The sequence below is a fragment of the Schistocerca gregaria genome, chromosome 2 (genome assembly GCF_023897955.1).
Source record: "Schistocerca gregaria isolate iqSchGreg1 chromosome 2, iqSchGreg1.2, whole genome shotgun sequence".
Taxonomy (NCBI): domain Eukaryota; kingdom Metazoa; phylum Arthropoda; class Insecta; order Orthoptera; family Acrididae; genus Schistocerca; species Schistocerca gregaria.
Window position 1 is genome coordinate 415,900,714 of NC_064921.1, and position 18,576 is coordinate 415,919,289.

The following is an 18,576-nucleotide window of genomic DNA, read 5'->3' on the forward strand; positions in this document are numbered from 1 at the left end:
AAAGTGATGACCATACAAGAAATCATGAAACTCTGTAACACCAAATACAAGAGCCAACGCTTCTTTCTAGATCTGTGAATAATTTCTTTGCGCAGACGAGAGCAATTTGGACACAAAGGCAATAGGGCGATCGTGCGATCCATCTTTGTGCTCAAGCACAGCACTGATCCCTAAATCCGATGCATCCACCATCAACAACAGGGGCTTCTGGGGATCGAATGGCGTAAGGCAAGTATTGGAAAGCAATGCCGATTTCACCTGGCGAAAGGCGCGTTCCCATTCCGTCGTCCAGACGAACGGTACATCCTTACGGCATAAGCGATGAAGCAGAGCTGAAATGGAAGAGGCATGCAGCACATATTTATGGTAATAGTTGATTTTTCCCAGCACACTCTGTAGCTGCTTCAAATTCTGCAGCGACGGCAAGTCTTGGATGGCACGAGGGTGTGTGGGACTGGGATGTATGCCTTGGGCATTGAGTACATGTCCCAAGTATGGCAAGTCCCAAGAAAAAAACTAAATTTGTCCTTCCACAAGCGAAGACCATTTTGTCGCAAGACCTGAAATAATGTTCTGAGATTAGCCAAATGTTCTTCTTACATCTTTCCAGAGATCACAATATCGTCCAGATAATTCTGTGCAGTAGGGACCGACGCACAAACAGTTTGTAGATATTGCTGAAACAAAGCAGGGGCGGATGCACACCCGAATGGCAGTCGTTTGAATTGATGCAACCCAAGATGCGTGTTAACCACCAAAACGCGCTGGGATTCTTTGTCCACCGTTATTTGCAAGTACGCATCTGCGAGGTCCAACTTCGAAAAATATTTACTCGGGCACAGTTTGTCCAAAAGATCTTCCGGACGGGGTAAAGGAAAAGTTGCAATCACTAGTTGAGGATTCACTGTTGCCTTGAAGTCCACACAAAGTCTCAACTTTCCGGAAGGTTTTGGCAAAATTACTAAGGATGATGAATTACACCTTGTGATTCCAAACCGTGTTATGTTTTTGCGACCTCATCACGCAATGCACGGGGAACATTGCGTGCTCTGAAAAATTTCGGTTCGCGTTTACTTTCAGTTCCAAATGTGCTTTATAGTTCTTAGCGCAACCGAGGCCTGGTGCAAAAATGTCTGCAAATTCTTCACATAGACGAGAAACACTGTCTGAAGGCACAGTCTGGTTCACTGATAGGTCCTGATTTACTTTAGACAAGTTAAACAACTGAAATAAATCGAAACCAAACAAGTTCACTGCAGAAGAAGAACGAAGGACGTAAAATGACACAAGTTTTGTTTGTCCTTTGTATGTTGCAAGAAGGCTGCACTGTCCTACCACAGGGATCTGTTGACCTGAATAGCTGCGTAGCTTAACATTTGCTTCACGCAACGGAGGTGTGTGCAGCAGTTTGTAAGTGTCTTGATTGATCAGTGAAACTGCAGCTCCTGTATCGAGCTGGAATGGTATCACTTTGCCGTTAGTGTCCAAGTCTACAAAAAGTTTATTGTCCTGCTGTTGACAAGAGCGACTGTGTCGTGCAACGTGAACTGACATTGGTACATAATCACTTGCGACATGACGGGAGTTCCGGCGATGTCGACGCACACTATTTTTGGGACGAACACAGTCACTGTTAGAGTGGCACTGCGTGGAGTGCAATGAACTACATGAATTTCCATGGGTGAAGTTTCACGAGCCTGAGTATCCTTGGTTTGATTCCGATTCTGGCACGAAGCAAAGGGCCTGGAAATGGTTTGAGCTTCTGATCTGAGCTTTTTCTGGCAAACACTCTGAACATGTCCTTTTTTATTACAATAAAAGCAAATAGCTTGGCGTGACGGGCAATTCTCACGCGAATGTTTAGTAGCACACCGCGGGCATGATTTGATCACTGCATTTGCTTGCCAGCGTGGCACACATGTCTGAGAGCCTGGCGGCAGCGGCGCGGCCGGGCGTGAGGGCTGTTTACTGCCCCGTGCAGCTCGCCCGGCGGGCTGGTTAACCTGACACACTGCTGGGGAAGTTTCAAATGATTCCTGAGCAAAGTCAAGTGTGTCTTGCCGATCCAATATGTCCATCACTTGTTGAAGGGAGGGATTTACTAGTTTCAAAATCTGTTCCCTTATACGAACATCAGAAACGTTCTGTGCAATGGCATCACGTACCATAGTATCTGAATAAGGGAGTCCACATTGACGCTCAAAAGCACAATCCCTAGTAAGGCCTTGCAAGGTTGCAACCCACTCCCGATTAGTCTGACCTGCCATACATTTGGTACGAAAGAAGGTATACCTTTTGGCAATTACATTGACTGATTACTTGAAATATGCATCTAATGCAGACAAAATTTCTCTGTAGGACAGAGTTGCTACGTCGCGTCAAGGAAATAATTTGACTATCACACAGTTTGTTTGTACCCTGACGGAGGAAAGGAGAAAAGGCTGCCACTCGTTACCTTGAATTCTGTAGGTGGCGAGATGGAATCTGAATTGGCGTGACCACTCCGTCCAGCTTTCCAGTGCAGCATCAAAAGGTCGAAAAGTGGGTGCAACAGCGTGTTGTTGCTGCGTTAGCGGTGAAGCGGCTGCCGTCACATCGTTTTGCATTGCACGTTGACCCTGGACGACTGTCCAAGGGCATCCAGTAAGGCCTGCATCTGCTCATTCCATAAGCGATAAAATTTGGAAAGTACATCTGGATATTGTGGCAAAGCCATTACACAAGTAAATCAGGGCAATATCGATAAGAACATGGTTGTGCCTCATCGCCAATTTTGCGGTTGGCAGGAGAGCCAACACCGTGTTACTAGAGGAGGCCGAAAGGCACGCGATTTAGCTCACGCAGGCTGGCGTGAGGTCTGGAACATGACAACGGAATTAGAATTTAGAAACAACGGACGTAGCTGGTGGAATACTTAACTTTAATCCATTAATGATGAATGTCGCTTGTGACAGAGTACATGATTCACAATATCAATGGTAACAGAATATGGTGCCTTGCTAGATCGTAGCAAATAATGTAGCTCAAGGCTGTGCTAACTATCGTCTCGGCAAATGGGAGCGTATTTTGCCAGCGAACTATCGCTAGCAAAGATGGTTGTACAACTGGGGCGAGTGCTAGGAAATCTCTCTAGACCTGCCATGTTGCGGCGCTCAGTCTGCAATCACTGATAGTGGCGACATGCGGGTCCGATGTATACTACCGGACTGCGGCCGATTTAAAGGCTACCACCTAGCAAGTGTGGTGTCTGGCGTTGACACAACAACATGATCCAGGGTTCCAGTATTAATTTCCTAGACCTCAGCAAACATAAGTTTAAAATTTACCAAAAATATTCCTTTACTGCACAGTTGTCCAAAAGTCTTCTCACCAGCCTACAGACATCCAACATTCCAGGAAATTGTGCAATTTATTTTTTTTATGTAAGACTTCAAACAAATGTGCAACATTTTTCATGTATGTTTGTAGACGTGTCTTCAATTAAAACGATAAACAGTCGTCCCTTATGAAAAGTGGTGTTAAAAGAGCGTCTGCTGAGTGTGTCAGTTGTGTTATATTGCACAGGCTGTTGCTATATTGGACAGTTTGGGAGGTCAATCTGCACTAGGCTCAGGGAACATCATAGATATTGCAGATTGAATAAGCCAGATTCATCCTATGCTGAACATTCTGTAATCGAAAACGATGAATACACATTGGATATAGAAGTCCTATACATGGAGGAAAAGATCACAAAGCACACTCAGTTAGAAATGTTAGATTTTAAAAAACAGGGCATGTGTAAGTCCCCACAATTAATATTAAAGGAACAAATTCGACTCAAATTATACACCCCTTTTAGACAACACTGCAACCCCTACATGGAACCATCACTTTGGTGCCTTCATTAACATAACAAAAAATTCCATTACTGTTCATAGGTTTACTCCAAGGTATTTGGTCACAGCTGCTGTGAATGCTGTCCTAATGAATTTTATAAAGCCACGTGTACTCTTGTCAGAATTGTCAACAAGAGACTTTCACAGTTGAACTCAAGAATCAATAGCTTAAGAATTTGACGTTTATCTTTGCTTGGTTCTCAACTTGGGGACCAGTTATGTACTAGAAAAAGAGCTCATAATCTGAAACCAGCCATACAGTAATAAGGAGGTTTATGAAACAAGGCTAAAAATGTTTCATTTAGTTAGTCTTTTATAATTCTAAATTATTCATAATCTTAGTGTCTCAGTTAATTAGTGAAAAAAATAGTGTCAAGAGTTCAGAATCTTGCAAGCATTAAGGCTAAGCCCTTCATATTTTGTCTATTAGCTCAGTGTTTCCTCATGACTTACTATAGTCAAAATTTCAATTAGCTATAACTTTTATCTGAGTTTGTAGTGGAACTAATTGTATCATTGGAATCAGGAAGGGAAATGTAACCAAGTGGACTACAAATTTAAATGGAATTTGGCATAAATTACAATTTTATGTATTCATTTAGTACATTTTTACATATTACTTGTGCAGCTGGAGTAGATACGGAATGAAAAAGTGAAAATAATTTAGTTATTCATTTGTGTAGAAAACATAGCATATGGAGAGGTTTCCAATCACTATGTATCAAACTGTTGACAACATACTTCTCAAGGAAGCAAATGTACTGTAAAGCTGTTATCAGTATCTGCAACTGTTTAAAGAGTTGTATACAAAATGTTCTAAATGTGAAACCACATATTATCCTTATTACACATTTTTGCACAAAAAATACTTTCTTTCTCCATGGCAAGCTACCCCAGACATGATGATGCCATAAGACATCAGTGAATGAAAATAGAAAAAATTAGCTAGCTTTTTGACATTTTTATCTTAAAACTCCGACATTATCTGCAAAGCATATGTTGCAGAGCTTAGGTACACATTTAACAGCACCTGTAACATTTGACTTCAAATTCAGGTTCTTATCAGTACAAACACCTGAAAAATATTGACATGGAAACAAAACATTTTAATTACAAAAAGTGTGCTTACTATTTGACCAGTTAGGACTACACTTCAGATATTGCACAAAATTCATGAAATGAATTTGATGTCCTTGTTTTCACTCAGTGCAATCACCTTGAAATCAGTTTGTAAGAAAATTATATAACAGGCAAATAGTTGCCAGTGGCAGTTGTTGAAATTACTTGTTTGTGCTCATAAGTGTTACACAACTATTAACTCCTTTTTAAGCAATAACATTTAGCCAGTGCAATTTCCATATCTATATTTTAGTGTTTCAAGCAGTTTTTAATTAGGATTAATAAGAAGATGAGGCAAAGATATAAGGATACTGGAATAGGTGAAATTGATCAGGTTAACGAAGGAGAAGAGACATTCTGTTATAGATTTAATTCTAGAATGCTTTACTAGTTTTCAGCAATATTAAGTTACGCACAAAAATGAAATAAAGAATTTCTAATTTTCTGTTCTTGCTGTGGAACATTATCAGATTGTCTGTGCTCTTCAGACTGGATTCCAGCACCTGGTGATTATCACAAGAACAAAATTTCGGTATCAACTCCAGAGGTTGTGCCCACTGGGGAAAACTGATTACAATAGTTTTCAAACTTCTTGAAGTGCAGCTGTCAAATCCTGCCATTGTTAAGCTTGTTTTGTAGCAAGAGTGCTTACATGTAAGGAGAGTGTGAGGAAGCAGAATTAATGTGCATTAATTCCTCATATCTCACTTGTGTGTCCAACCACACCAAGAAAAACTATCAGAATCTTCTAAAAGTGACAGTCTTAAGTACGGGAACTTCTCACCTTTGGGACTGAAATCCAGAAACTTCTCACATATTAGAATGCAATAATAAGACAGGTGTAACGTATTCACCACTGTCACAGTGTAGCTATTGTCAATTGTACCAAGATAATACATACCTATACGCAAGGAAAAACATTCCAGAATCAGTACCAAAAGTGATTTTATTTTACTATTCTATTTATTTTTGCTTTGAACATTTATTGTAATGTTGTGGTACCAAATAGGGTCACATGCAATTAGTACAAATTAATAATTGTAATTAGGTATACATTACATAATGTGCTTCAAAGTATGCTACCACAGTTGCCTGTTTCTGAATAGAGAACACGAGGTCCTCTTACATACATTATGCCTCCTGCAAATTTACAAGTGTAATATCTGTTCTGTGATTTCTCTGTTGAATTCCATTTCTTTCAAATGTATTATAAACTACTTCTTCTTCTTCTTCTTCTGTCCTCCTTCAGTATAGTCAGCAGGAACAGCTAGATCGTATAAAGATGGTGGAAAAACTTAATTTTCTTAATACCAAAAATATTGATGAAACTTCCTGGCAGATTAAAACTGTGTGCCCGACCGAGACTTGAACTCGGGACCTTTGCCTTTCACGGGCAAGTGCTCTACCATCTGCTTCGGTAGCTCAGATGGTAGAGCACTTGGCCGCGAAAGGCAAAGGTCCCGAGTTCGAGTCTCGATCGGGCACACAGTTTTAATCTGCCAGGAAGTTTCATATCAGATCACACTCCGCTGCAGAGTGAAAATCTCATTCTGGAAAAATATTGATGTTCTTTTTTTATTTTACAAAAAAGTTTTATGTAATTACTTATGTTGGTCACAAGGGAAAGAGATGAAGAAACAAGTTACTTCCATAGACTGACATAACCAAACATACAAACTGAAAGCAGGCATCAGAAAGAGACAAATGGGTATCTAAGTGCATGTGCAAGACTGGGACTGAGGAGCAGTTTGAAGAAAATCCTGCAACTATTTCTGTTAGTTGCCAACCATTCATGAGTGTTTAAGAGGATGTGCTTGAAAAGCTGATTGTTAGTCAGGAACAGTCCAGAGTAGTCAGTGCCTCTGCTGAATGCCTTTACCACAGTGCACATGGGCATGGCTTTTGGACTGCTGCTTGAACAAACCTTTAATGTCTACATTCAAGCTTTCATGTGTTGGCAAACCATTTTAAATCTTCTAGGCTGTTATATAAAAAAAATTTTCCACTCCGTCTCCATCACCTTGTCATTTTAACCCATTGTTAGGGTTTTCATTGGGAGTTCTGCAGATGGTTGAAAACTGTCGAAAAAGATGGTGCTGCATAAATACATAAGGAGTTCCCTGTGCAGTTTTCCAATAAAGAGGCTTTACTGAGTGACAATTATGATGCTTTAAGTTTGGAATAAGGGAATAGAAACATCTCTCATTCTCACGACCTGATTTATAGACTACTAAAACAATACTCTAACAATGGAAAGTATTGTTTTAATAGTCTCTAACAATGGAAACCTCCCACCCCCCCTCCCCCCATGAACCATGGACCTTGCCGTTGGTGGGGAGGCTTGCGTGCCTCAGTGATACAGGTAGCCGTACCGTAGGTGCAACCACAACGGAAGGGTATCTGTTGAGAGGCCAGACAAATGTTTGGTTCCTGATGAGGGGCAGCAGCCTTTTCAGTAGTTGCAGGGGCAACAGTCTGGATGATTGACTGATCTGACCTTGTAACAATAACCAAAAAGGCCTTGCTGTGCTGGTACTGCAAACAGCTGAAAGCAAGGGCATGCAGCTTTACTGTATGATTAAATGATGATGGCGTCCTCTTGGGTAAAATATTCCAGAGGTAAAATAGTCCCCCATTTGGATCTCCAGGCGGGCACTACTCAAGAGGACATTTTTATGAGGAGAAAGAAAACTGACGTTCTACGGGTTGGAGCGTGGAATGTCAGATCCCTTAATCGGGCAGGTAGGTTAGAAAATTTAAAAAGGGAAAAGGATAGGTTAAAGTTTGATATAGTGGGAATTAGTGACGTTCGGTGGCAGGAGGGACAAGACTTCTGGTCAGGTGAATACAAGGTTATAAACACAAAATCAAATAGGGGTAATGCAGGAGTAGGTTTAATAATGAATAGGAAAATAGGAATGCGGGTAAGCTACTACAAACAGCATAGTGAACGCATTATTGTGGCCAAGATAGATACGAAGCCCACACCTACTACAGTAGTACAAGTTTATATGCCAACTAGCTCTGCAGATGACGAAGAAATTGAAGAAATGTATAATGAAATAAAAGAAATTTTTCAGATAGTGAAGGGTGACGAAAATTTAATAGTCATGGGTGACTGGAATTCGGTAGTAGGAAAAGGGAGAGAAGGAAACGTAGTAGGTGAATATGGACTGGAGCCAAGAAATGAAAGAGGAAGCCGCCTGATACAATTTTGCACAGAGCATAACATAATCATAGCTAACACTTGGTTCAAGAATCATAAAAGAAGGCTGTATACATGGAAGAAGCCTGGAGATACTGACAGGTTTCAGATAGATCATATAATGGTAAGACAGAGATTTAGGAACCAGGTTTTAAATTGTAAGACATTTCCAGGGGCAGATGTGGACTCTGACCACAATCTATTGGTTATGACCTGTAGATTAAACCTGAAGAAACTGCAAAAAGGTGGGAATTTAAGGAGATGGGACCGGGATAAACTAAAAGAACCAGAGGTTGTACAGAGTTTCAGGGAGAGCATAAGGGAGCAATTGACAGGAATGTGGGAAAGAAATACAGTAGAAGAGGAATGGGTAGCTTTGAGGGATGAAGTAGTGAAGGCAGCAGAGGATCAAGTAGGTAAAAAGACGAGGGCTAGTAGAAATCTTTGGGAAACAGAAGAAATATTGAATTTCATTGATAAAAGATGAAAATATAAAAATGCAGTAAATGAAGCAGGCAAAAAGGAATACAAACGTATCAAAAATGAGAGAGACAGGTAGTGCAAAATGGGTAAGCAGGCATGGCTAGGGGACAAATGTTTAAGGATGTAGAAGGTTATCTCACTAGGGGTAAGATAGATACTGCCTACAGGAAAATTAAAGAGACCTTTGGAAAAAAGGGAGCCACTTGTATGAATATCAAGAGCTCAGATGGAAACCCAGTTCTAAGCAAAGAAGGGAAAGCAGAAAGGTGGAAGGAGTATATAGAGGGTCTATACAAGGGCAATGTACTTGAGGACAATATTATGGAAATGGAAGAGGATGTAGATGAGGATGATTCCAATCCCAAAGAAACAGGTGTTGACAGATGTGAAAATTACCGAACTTTCAGTTTAATAAGTCACAGCTGCAAAATACTAACGCGAATTCTGTACAGACGAATGGAAAAACTAGTAGAAGCCGACCTCGGGGAAGATCAGTTTGGATTCCGTAGAAATGTTGGAACACGTGAGGCAATACTGACCCTTTGGCTTATCTTAGAAGCTAGATTATGGAAGGGCAAACCTACGTTTCTAGCATTTGTAGACTTAGAGAAAGCTTTTGACAATTTTGACTGGAATACTCTCTTTCAAATTCTGAAGGAGGCACGGGTAAAATACAGGGAGCGAAAGGGTATTTACAATTTGTACAGAAACCAGATGACAGTAATAAGAGTTGAGGGGCATGAAAAGGAAGCAGTTGTTGGGAAGGGAGTTAGACAGGGTTGTAGTCTCTCCCCGATGTTATTCAATCTGTATGTTGAGCAAGCAGTGAAGGAAACAAAAGAAAAATTCGGAGTAGGTATTAAAATCCATGGAGAAGAAATAAAAACCTTGAGGTTCACCGATGACATCGTAATTCTGTCAGTGACAGCAAAGGACTTGGAAGAGCAGTTGAACGGGATGGACCGTGTCTTGAAAGGAGGATATAAGATGAACATCAACAAAAGCAAAACGAGGATAATGGAATGTAGTAGAGTTCAGTCAGGCGATACTGAGGGAATTAGGTTAGGAAACGAGACACTTAAAGTAGTAAAGGAGTTTTGCTATTTGGGGAGCAAAATAACTGATGATGGTCGAAGTAGAGAGGATATAAAATGTAGACTGGCAATGGCAAGGAAAGCGTTTCTGACGAAGAGAAATTTGTTAACATAGAGTATAGATTTAAGTGTCAGGAAGTCATTTCTGAAAGTATTTGTATTTGTAGCCATGTATGGAAGTGAATCATGGACGATAAATAGTTTCGACTAGAAGAGAATAGAAGCTTTCGAAATGTGGTGCTACAGAAGAATGCTGAAGATTAGATGGGTAGATCATGCAACTAATGAGGAGGTATTGAATTAGGGTTGGGGAGAAGGAGAAGACAAGTTTGTGGCACAACTTGACCAGAAGAAGGGATTGGTTGGTAGGACATGTTCTGAGGCATGAAGGAATCACCAATTTAGTATTGGAGGGCAGCGTGGGGGGTAAAAATCGTAGAGGGAGACCAAGAGATGAATACACTAAGCAGATTCAGAAGGATGTAGGTTGCAGTAGGTACTGGGAGATGAAGAAGCTTGCACAGGATAGAGTACATGGAGAGCTGCATCAAACCAGTCTCAGGACTAAAGACGACAACAACAACAACAACAACAACAACAATGGAAAATACAGGAGGGATTAATGGCAGTATTATGAAAAGGATAGATTGCTGTGCACCATATAAGGGATGTATTGAGCTGTAGACAGTCGCAACACAGACCACTAAACAAAGAAGCTTTCAGCTTAGAAAGTAGATAATGCACACATACACAGCTTGCACACACACGGCCATTGTGTATGGCCGCTGAGGCCAAAGACAATGATCATTTGTGTGAGAGTCATGTTTGCATGAATATTTGTGAATACTGTCTACTTCAGAAGAAAGCCGTTTGGCTGAATGCTTCCTTGTTTAGCAGTCTTTGTGGTGTGCCTGTCTGTGACTCATCTCCATTATATGGTGAGTAACAACCTAAACTTTTCATAATATTGTCATTAAAACAATACTCTTGGACACACAGACTAGTGATCAGAAACAGTGATAATAGAAGTATGAAATGATAACTGTAGAAAACTTAAGAAAAACACTAGTGGACAATGGATATGAAGGGAAATCAGTAGGTAGGTACTTGAAACACACAGTCTTGGTACTAACATTTAAGATGTGGTTTCCACATTCCACTCAATAAGGTAATTTTATTTCAGTATAGTAACCGGCCAGATAGGAAACATTCTTCGGAGAAATAGACTGCAAGCTACATTTTTCAGTCTACACAAAATAAGACTTATTTTCATCTACTCTGGCCCCACTTTTGGCTTCATATTTATGGAGATATTGAGATGAAATTTGGTTGCAGAAAAGTGTACTTAGATGAGAAGGAACTGAAAACACTGTGAAACACACAACTGCTTAAAAGACTGCAAAATAAGACTAATGGAAAGCATAAATTTCCAGGACACAAGTGTTAGCTGGAGAGTGCAACATTTATGGAAGAAAAGTCCTCAATGCTCTGAAAATCATGGAAAAAAATGAATCCAGTTTCAACAGAGATAATTATTCAGTTGTTTCTGGCCCATCTGGAAAAATCCCCTGCCCCCCCCCCCCCCCCACCGTATCTGTAGAACAGCTGCCTGTACTTAAACAGCTGTGGCAGCCTAGCTGTGAGAAATCTAAAATCATCATCCACTAATTACCTGTAGATCCTTTTCTAGAATACCATGGGTTAACTTCATGTCATACGGGGAATCATTACTGTATTTTTTTTTATCAGTGTCAGCCATATAATAAACTCTTGGGAACGTAACCTAAAGTACCAGTATTTGCTTTGGTTTCTCCAAAGACTGCATCTAATAGGTATATCAAACAGCTGATTCATGTTCAAGTAGTAGATTTTGGTAAAATAACTGTGTCAGACTGGAAGGCAAGTAATTGCTTGGTTCATTTTGTTCTGCTTACAGGTCTTGATCCTGCTCAGCCATGCTATGCTTCCATGAGGGATAATGATATGCGTCTTGATCCTAGTGATGCCAATATAGTTGATGTGATACATACTAATGGAAAACTATACTCTCTGTTAGGTCTTGGGATACCAGAGCCAGTTGGTAAGCATAACCTTGTCAGCATTTAATAAATTTGTTATACTGTTGGCTTCACCAACTGGACAATGTATAGAATATTAATTACAAATCAGCACATGTATTTAATTCATGATTATTTAATTAAAATATTTATTTAGGATATTGACCAATAAAAAATCCAGGATGAAGTAATGTCAGAGTTATGAAAGGATAGGCTAATATTCACCATATAGTGGGGATGTTGAGCTGCATAGAGGCACAGAAAAAAGACGGGTAAACATGTGAGCTTTTGACTAAAGGCCTTCTTCAAAAGGAGACAACACACGCACATTCACACAAACACAACCCACACACACATATGACCACTGTCTCTGGCTATCGAGGCTGAATTGTGAGCAACTGCACATGATGCCAGGTGCAATCAGTGTGGTGGGGGTCAGGAGGCAGCTTGTGTGGGGGGAGGGAGGGCTAGCAGGGTAGGAGAGGGGGATGGTAAACTGCTGCTTGTAGCAGGATATAGGGGAGTGGAAAAGTACAGAAGTAGAAGAGGAGAAAAAAGACTGTGGGTTCATTGGTGGAAGAGAGGGCTGTGTAGAACTGGATTGGGAGCCAGGAATGGGATAGATGGGTGAGGCTGAGGCCAGGAAAGTGGGATACATTGCAGGGAGAGTTCCTACCTTTGTAATTCAGAAAAGCTGGTGTTGGTAGGAAGGATCCAGATGGCAAAGGCTGTGAAGCAGTCATTGAAATGAAGAACGTCATATTGGGGAGTGGGCTCAGCAGCTGGAAGGTCCAGCAGTTTCTTGGCCACAGTTTGTCAGTGGCCATTTATGTGGACAGACAGACAGTTTGTTAGTTGTCATGCCCACATAGAATTCAGCTCAGGTTGTAAATTACATGACTTGTTTCACAGGGAGCCCTGCCTTTGATGACATGGGTTATGCTTGTGACCAGGCTGGAATAGCTGGTGGTAGGGAGATGTATGGGACAGGTCTTGCATGTAGGTCTACTACAGCAATATGAGCCATGAGGCAAAGGGTTGGGAGCAGGAATTGTGTAGGAATGGATGACGGTATTGTGTAGGTTTTGTGGGTAGCAGAATACCCCTGTGGGAGTGTTGGGAAGGATAATTGGTTCGACATTCCTCATTCCAGGGCATGAAATCCCACAAGCAGCACTTTACTATGCCCCTCTCTGTACTTGTCCTCCTCAACCCGACCACCCAGCTGCGTTTCTCATTATGTCCAGCTACTCGTAGTGTGGCCTCAACAGCCAGAGAATGCATTGGTACCATTTTTCTTTTTAATTAATTGATATGCATTAAAACATTGAAACAAGTTACCACTATTTAGGAATTTCAACCTTGTACATCACCTATGATACCTAAATAGCTGCTGAAAGTATTATAGAGAAAGTGTCAAAGTAGGTTGGGCAGTGTTCTCCTAGCAGGCTTAGGAGGATTTGTTCATGAAGCTACTGTCCACAAAACCTATTATGTCACTGCAAATAATGTGTTTCTGAATTTCAGTAAAAGTTAGTAAAGCTTGGGATAATACTGAAAAGAGAAACCAAACAAAAGCTTGAACCACACGAAGAAAGCTGATAAAGAACAGTATGTTTATAAATGAATGGTGTGGTTCTATAAATTAATAATAAATCAATTTATTTCTTTATATGGGCAAAACAGTGCAAACAGTGATAATGTCCAAGTTTCTGATGGATAAATCACAAGCCTTCAGTACATGCAGCCTTGGTCACACCACACACATCCAAATGATAATCAAATTCTTCCCGTACTTGGTGTATTGTGTCCCCTGTGATGGTCTGCAGTACAAACTTTACCCGATCATACACTTCCTCAAGAGGCATGGCCACTAATGGTACATAAACGTGGTCTTTCACAAACACCCACTGAAAGAAACTGCAGGGTGCTAAATCTAGTGAATGGGATGGCCAGGGGAGCAAGCTTTTGTCTGTTGCTGCAGCACAACCAATACAGTGTTGGCAAAGAATATGATTAACAAAGATTTTTGCATTCCTGTGAAAATACATTTCTTGAAATGATATACAGTCACCATTTGTAGTTCTAAGAAAAATGGGCAGTGCACTTTCTTGCATGACACCAAACACACAAAATTTGCTTTAGAAGAGTCATGCTGATGCTCCAAGTGTATAAGGTATCTCACTTCCCTAGACAGAGAAGTGTGTGTTCACCTTGCCACTTGCATGGAAAGTGGCCTTTCTACAAAACCAGTGTCCTCCATTTTTCAGTGCTGCTCTTCACAAAAATCGGGTCTTTTTGCTTTTCCAGTGTCAAGGCCTGCACTAATCCCACTTTATACAGTGTAAAACAGTCTTATCTTTGGTGTGATAAATTCTCTGCTTGATTTACTGAATGAGTTGTGAGGACTTAAGTGAAACACCTCGTGCAAGCTTTCAAGGTTTGTATCAGGTGCAGGTGGTGTTGACCAGGACTCTTCTCCTTCACAGGCATCTGATTTTCATGAACTATTGGTAACATCTGCCTATGTTATTTCAGTGTGGTTGGTCTTTTTAAAATGTGTGCAATAAACCCATGCTGCACTGTAACCACAGATCTGGACACTACAAAATGGAGCACACAGAAAGCCTTTTCCTGTTCCAGTCTCACCTCGGAAACAGATGCTATGCCTGTGCAGTAAGCATGGTATGTGAACATTGGGTAGCACATTAAAAACTTGGACAGTTGCCACAGCATTTGCTGTAAGGTCTGTCCATACAATGTAAGAAATTGATTTATTATTATTTTCTTAAAACCACACCAAACATTTATAAACACCCTGTATATCCAGTGAAAAGATCAACATGTTAAATAATAGATGGCTATCTTATGTAGTAGCCAAAAGTATCTCTTACATCACAACTACTTTAGATTATGGCGGACAAAACTGTTTCAGCTTCTGATGGCATGAGAAATATGGTGCCACATATTTTGGTCATTCTGAAGTAAGCAAGCAATATTCAAACAGGTTAAAGTTCCATCCTTGAAGATGGCATTTGAAAAGCACTAAAGTGTGTAATGCTCATGCTGACAGTCAAAATTTTTGTCCAAAAATTTTAATTAATTGTAGACACACACCTTTCATGTACACAAGCAAGCACATATCACGTGCACACTACCATCAACTCCAGCATGTCGGGCCAGAATGAAACTATCACATAGGATGGAAGCAGCAGCCTGGAGGGGGGAAGGGGGAGGGGAAGGGAAGGGATAGTAGCATATGGCTGGGGAGAGACACAAACATGTCTAGTGGAATGTGCAGGGCTGGACTGGTAACAGGTGCAGTGTCAGGAGGTTGTGACAGAGGGAGGTGGGGAAAAAAGGAGCAAAAAAGGTGAGGAGTGGGAAAAGATAGGCGGAGGACTGTAAATAAACAGGGTGGGAGATGAGAATGGGAAGGAAATGATAGGACGGGGGGATTGGAAACTGCTGAGCAGAGGGTGTGGGGACATAGTATGTTACCGTATGTTGAGGCTGGGATAATTACAGGAGTAGAAATGTATTGTCAGGAAAATCATCTGCGCAGTTCAGAAAAGTTGGTGGTGGCGGGAAGCATCCATATGGTTTGGGTAGTGTAGCAGCCGTTGAAATAGAATGTGTTACATTCAGCTGCATATTGTGTCACAAGGTGGCGTACTTTGCCCTTGGCCACAGTTGGGCAGTGGCTGTTCCTACTGGTGGATATCTGGTGATGGGGTAGGATAAATTTGTGACAGGACTGGAATAAGAAGAGCTGGGTGAGTGGACTGAGCAGGTTTTGCACCTGGGTCTTCCACAGGGATATGTCCGTTGTGGAAGACTCAGGTGCAATGCCTGCACAATACACCCACCCAGCACATTCTATTCCAGTCCTGTCACAGGTTTATTCTACCCCATCAGGGGCTAGGCCAACTGTGAAAGCAGCCATGCCATTTACTACCTCTGCTGCAATCATTGCACAGCTGTTTATGTTGGTATGACTAGCAACCAAACTGTCCACCAGGATGAACAGCCACTGCCAAACTGTGGCCAAGATCAAAGTAGACCACCGTGTGGCACAACATGCAGGTGAACATAACACACTTGATTTTAATGGTTGTTTGACTACCCAAGCCATGTGGATCCTTCCTTCCATCACCAGCTTTTCTGAATTGCGCAGATTGGAGATATCTTTGCAACACATTCTCCCTCCCATAATTATCCTGGCCTCAACCTATGGTAACACACAGCCTCCACATCCTTCACCCAACAATTTCCACCTCCTCTGTCCCACCACACCTTCCTATTTCTATGCAGCCCTTTGCCAATGAATCTGCCCATATTAACCCACTCATCTCCTTTTTTCCCCCACCTTCGTGCCCCACAACCACCTTTCACTGCACCTATTGGCAGTCTAGCCCTGCACTCTCCACCAGACAGCATTCATCTCTTTGCCCGCTCATACACTACTATCCTTTCCCCTTCCCTTCCCCCTCCAGATTGCTACCTGCATCCCACTTGATAGTTGCATTCTGGCCCAAGATGCTGGAGTTCGTGGTCAAGTGTGGACGAGGTGTGAATGCTCTGCGTATCTCTTTTACTGATGAAGGCTATGGCCAAAAGCTTTATGTAAGTGTCTTTTAATTATGCCTGTCTGCAACTTGACATGTCTTCTTTATGGTAAGTAGCAATATTTCTTTTCTTACATTGTTGACATTCCTACCTAGAGTTTCAGTTGTTTAATTAGTTGTAAAATTGACATCATCTCATGAGGGTTCCTGAAGAATGATAAAAAAAAGTTTAGAGCCATAAAACAACACATAAATACTTACTTATGTTGTTGACTCAAAAGTGATAATTGTTACTCACATTTAAATAATATTCGTGCTTGCTGCCAAAGTTCTCAAGTGACTTTTTCATTGGATAATTACATACATATTCTTATGTGATTACCATATGAGAATTTAACAACTCACCGTCATAACAACTCACCGTCATAACAACTCACCGTCATAACAACTCACCGTCATAACAACTCACCGTCATAACAACTCACCGTCATAACAACTCACCGTCATAACAACTCACCGTCATAACAACTCACCGTCATAACAACTCACAGTCATAACAACTCACAGTCATAACAACTCACAGTCATAACAACTCACAGTCATAACAACTCACAGTCATAACAACTCACAGTCATAACAACTCACAGTCATAACAACTCACAGTCATAACAACTCACAGTCATAACAACTCACCGTCATAACAACTCACCGTCATAACAACCCACCGTCATAACAACCCACCGTCATAACAACCCACCGTCATAACAACCCACCGTCATAACAACTCTTAGAAACACATGAACCAAACTTACTAATTGACAGAGAAACTGAACTGAGCTCAACACTCTATTGGCCTTAACAATACACAAGCTACTTATGTCTCTGTTAAGATCTATGATATAATTACAGTTTCATAATCCAAATGATTTTGCTACATGATTCAGCTTAAATTAATATGATTACAATAACAGTTTTTCATAACTATCTTCCTTTTTAGATAAAATTACCAGACTTTTCACATACAATATATTTTTCTTGTTTTCTTTGTGTTCCGACACTTCTCATAGAATCAGAGTATTAATTAGTGTCAACAGTCTTCCAATAATTGTAACTTTTTCAAAATAAGTCTTTTTATGAAAATTACTCAATTATGTAACTTTAACAATTCAGTGTCTTAAATACCGTTACTATTATTTTTTTCTTATTAATTTTGATTTAATACAACATTATAGTTTTCTTGCATCATAGGTTAGAAATTCTATGTTCCCAATCTCTCATCTGCAAGTGCCTCTCTGCCACAGCTCTTCTAACTTCCTCTTCCCATGTTGTCTCTAGGCTTCTTCTTCTTCTTCTTCTTCTTCTTCTTCAGTTTGCTAGAATCCTTTTAGTCCTCTTCTTAGGCCATCATTCCTCAACTAAATGGCATACATGCCCATAACAATTCAATCATTTTGCTTAAATTACACCATCACAGTGGTGTCCTGGTCATTCTCTTTTGAACATCTCCATTCTTAATTTTCTTCCATAAATTCAACCTATAGCAACATCTCCAAAGTCTCATTTCAATTGTCAATAAATTCCTCTTAATTGTTTATTTCCTATGTTTGTGCTCTATACATCAATATACACTTAGGCAACAAAAGTCATGGGATGCCTGCTAATATGTCAGACCTTTTGTTCGATGTAGTGCAGCAACTCGATGTGGCATAGACTCAACATGTTGCTGGAAGCCCCTTGCAGAAATATTGAGCCATGTTGCCTTTACAATCATTCATAATTGTGAAAGTGTTGCCAGTGCAGGATTTAGTGCACAAACTGACCTATCGGTTATGTGCCACAAATTTTTGATGGGATTCATATTAGGTGATCTGGATATCCAAACCGTTGACTCAAATTGTCCACAATGTTCTTCAAACCAATTACAAACAATTTTGGCCTGGTGACTGGTGTACTGTCATGCAGAAAAATTCCATCATTACTTGGTCCATGAATGGTTGAAAATAGTCTTCTCCAGTTAATAATCGGTTCAGTTGGACCAGAGGACCCAGTCCATTCCATGTAAACATACTCCACACCATTATGGAGTCACCACCAGCTTGCACAGTACCTTGTTAACAACCTGGGTCCGTGGCTTTGTGTGGTCTCTGCCACACTCGAACCCTACCATCATCT

The 18,576-nt window shown here is 40.7% G+C and overlaps 1 protein-coding gene across 4 annotated transcripts in view; it reads left to right on the top strand.

The window, feature by feature from the left end:
* The window catches only part of LOC126323656 (pancreatic triacylglycerol lipase-like), a 182,663-nt gene that overhangs the window by 120,331 nt on the left and 43,756 nt on the right, over positions 1 to 18,576 (top strand). For all 4 annotated transcript variants that reach the window (XM_049994705.1, XM_049994703.1, XM_049994704.1 and 1 more), the window contains exon 8: positions 11,716 to 11,859. In XM_049994705.1, coding sequence (XP_049850662.1) covers positions 11,716 to 11,859 — 144 coding nt within the window. The remainder of the gene's footprint in view (positions 1 to 11,715; positions 11,860 to 18,576) is intronic.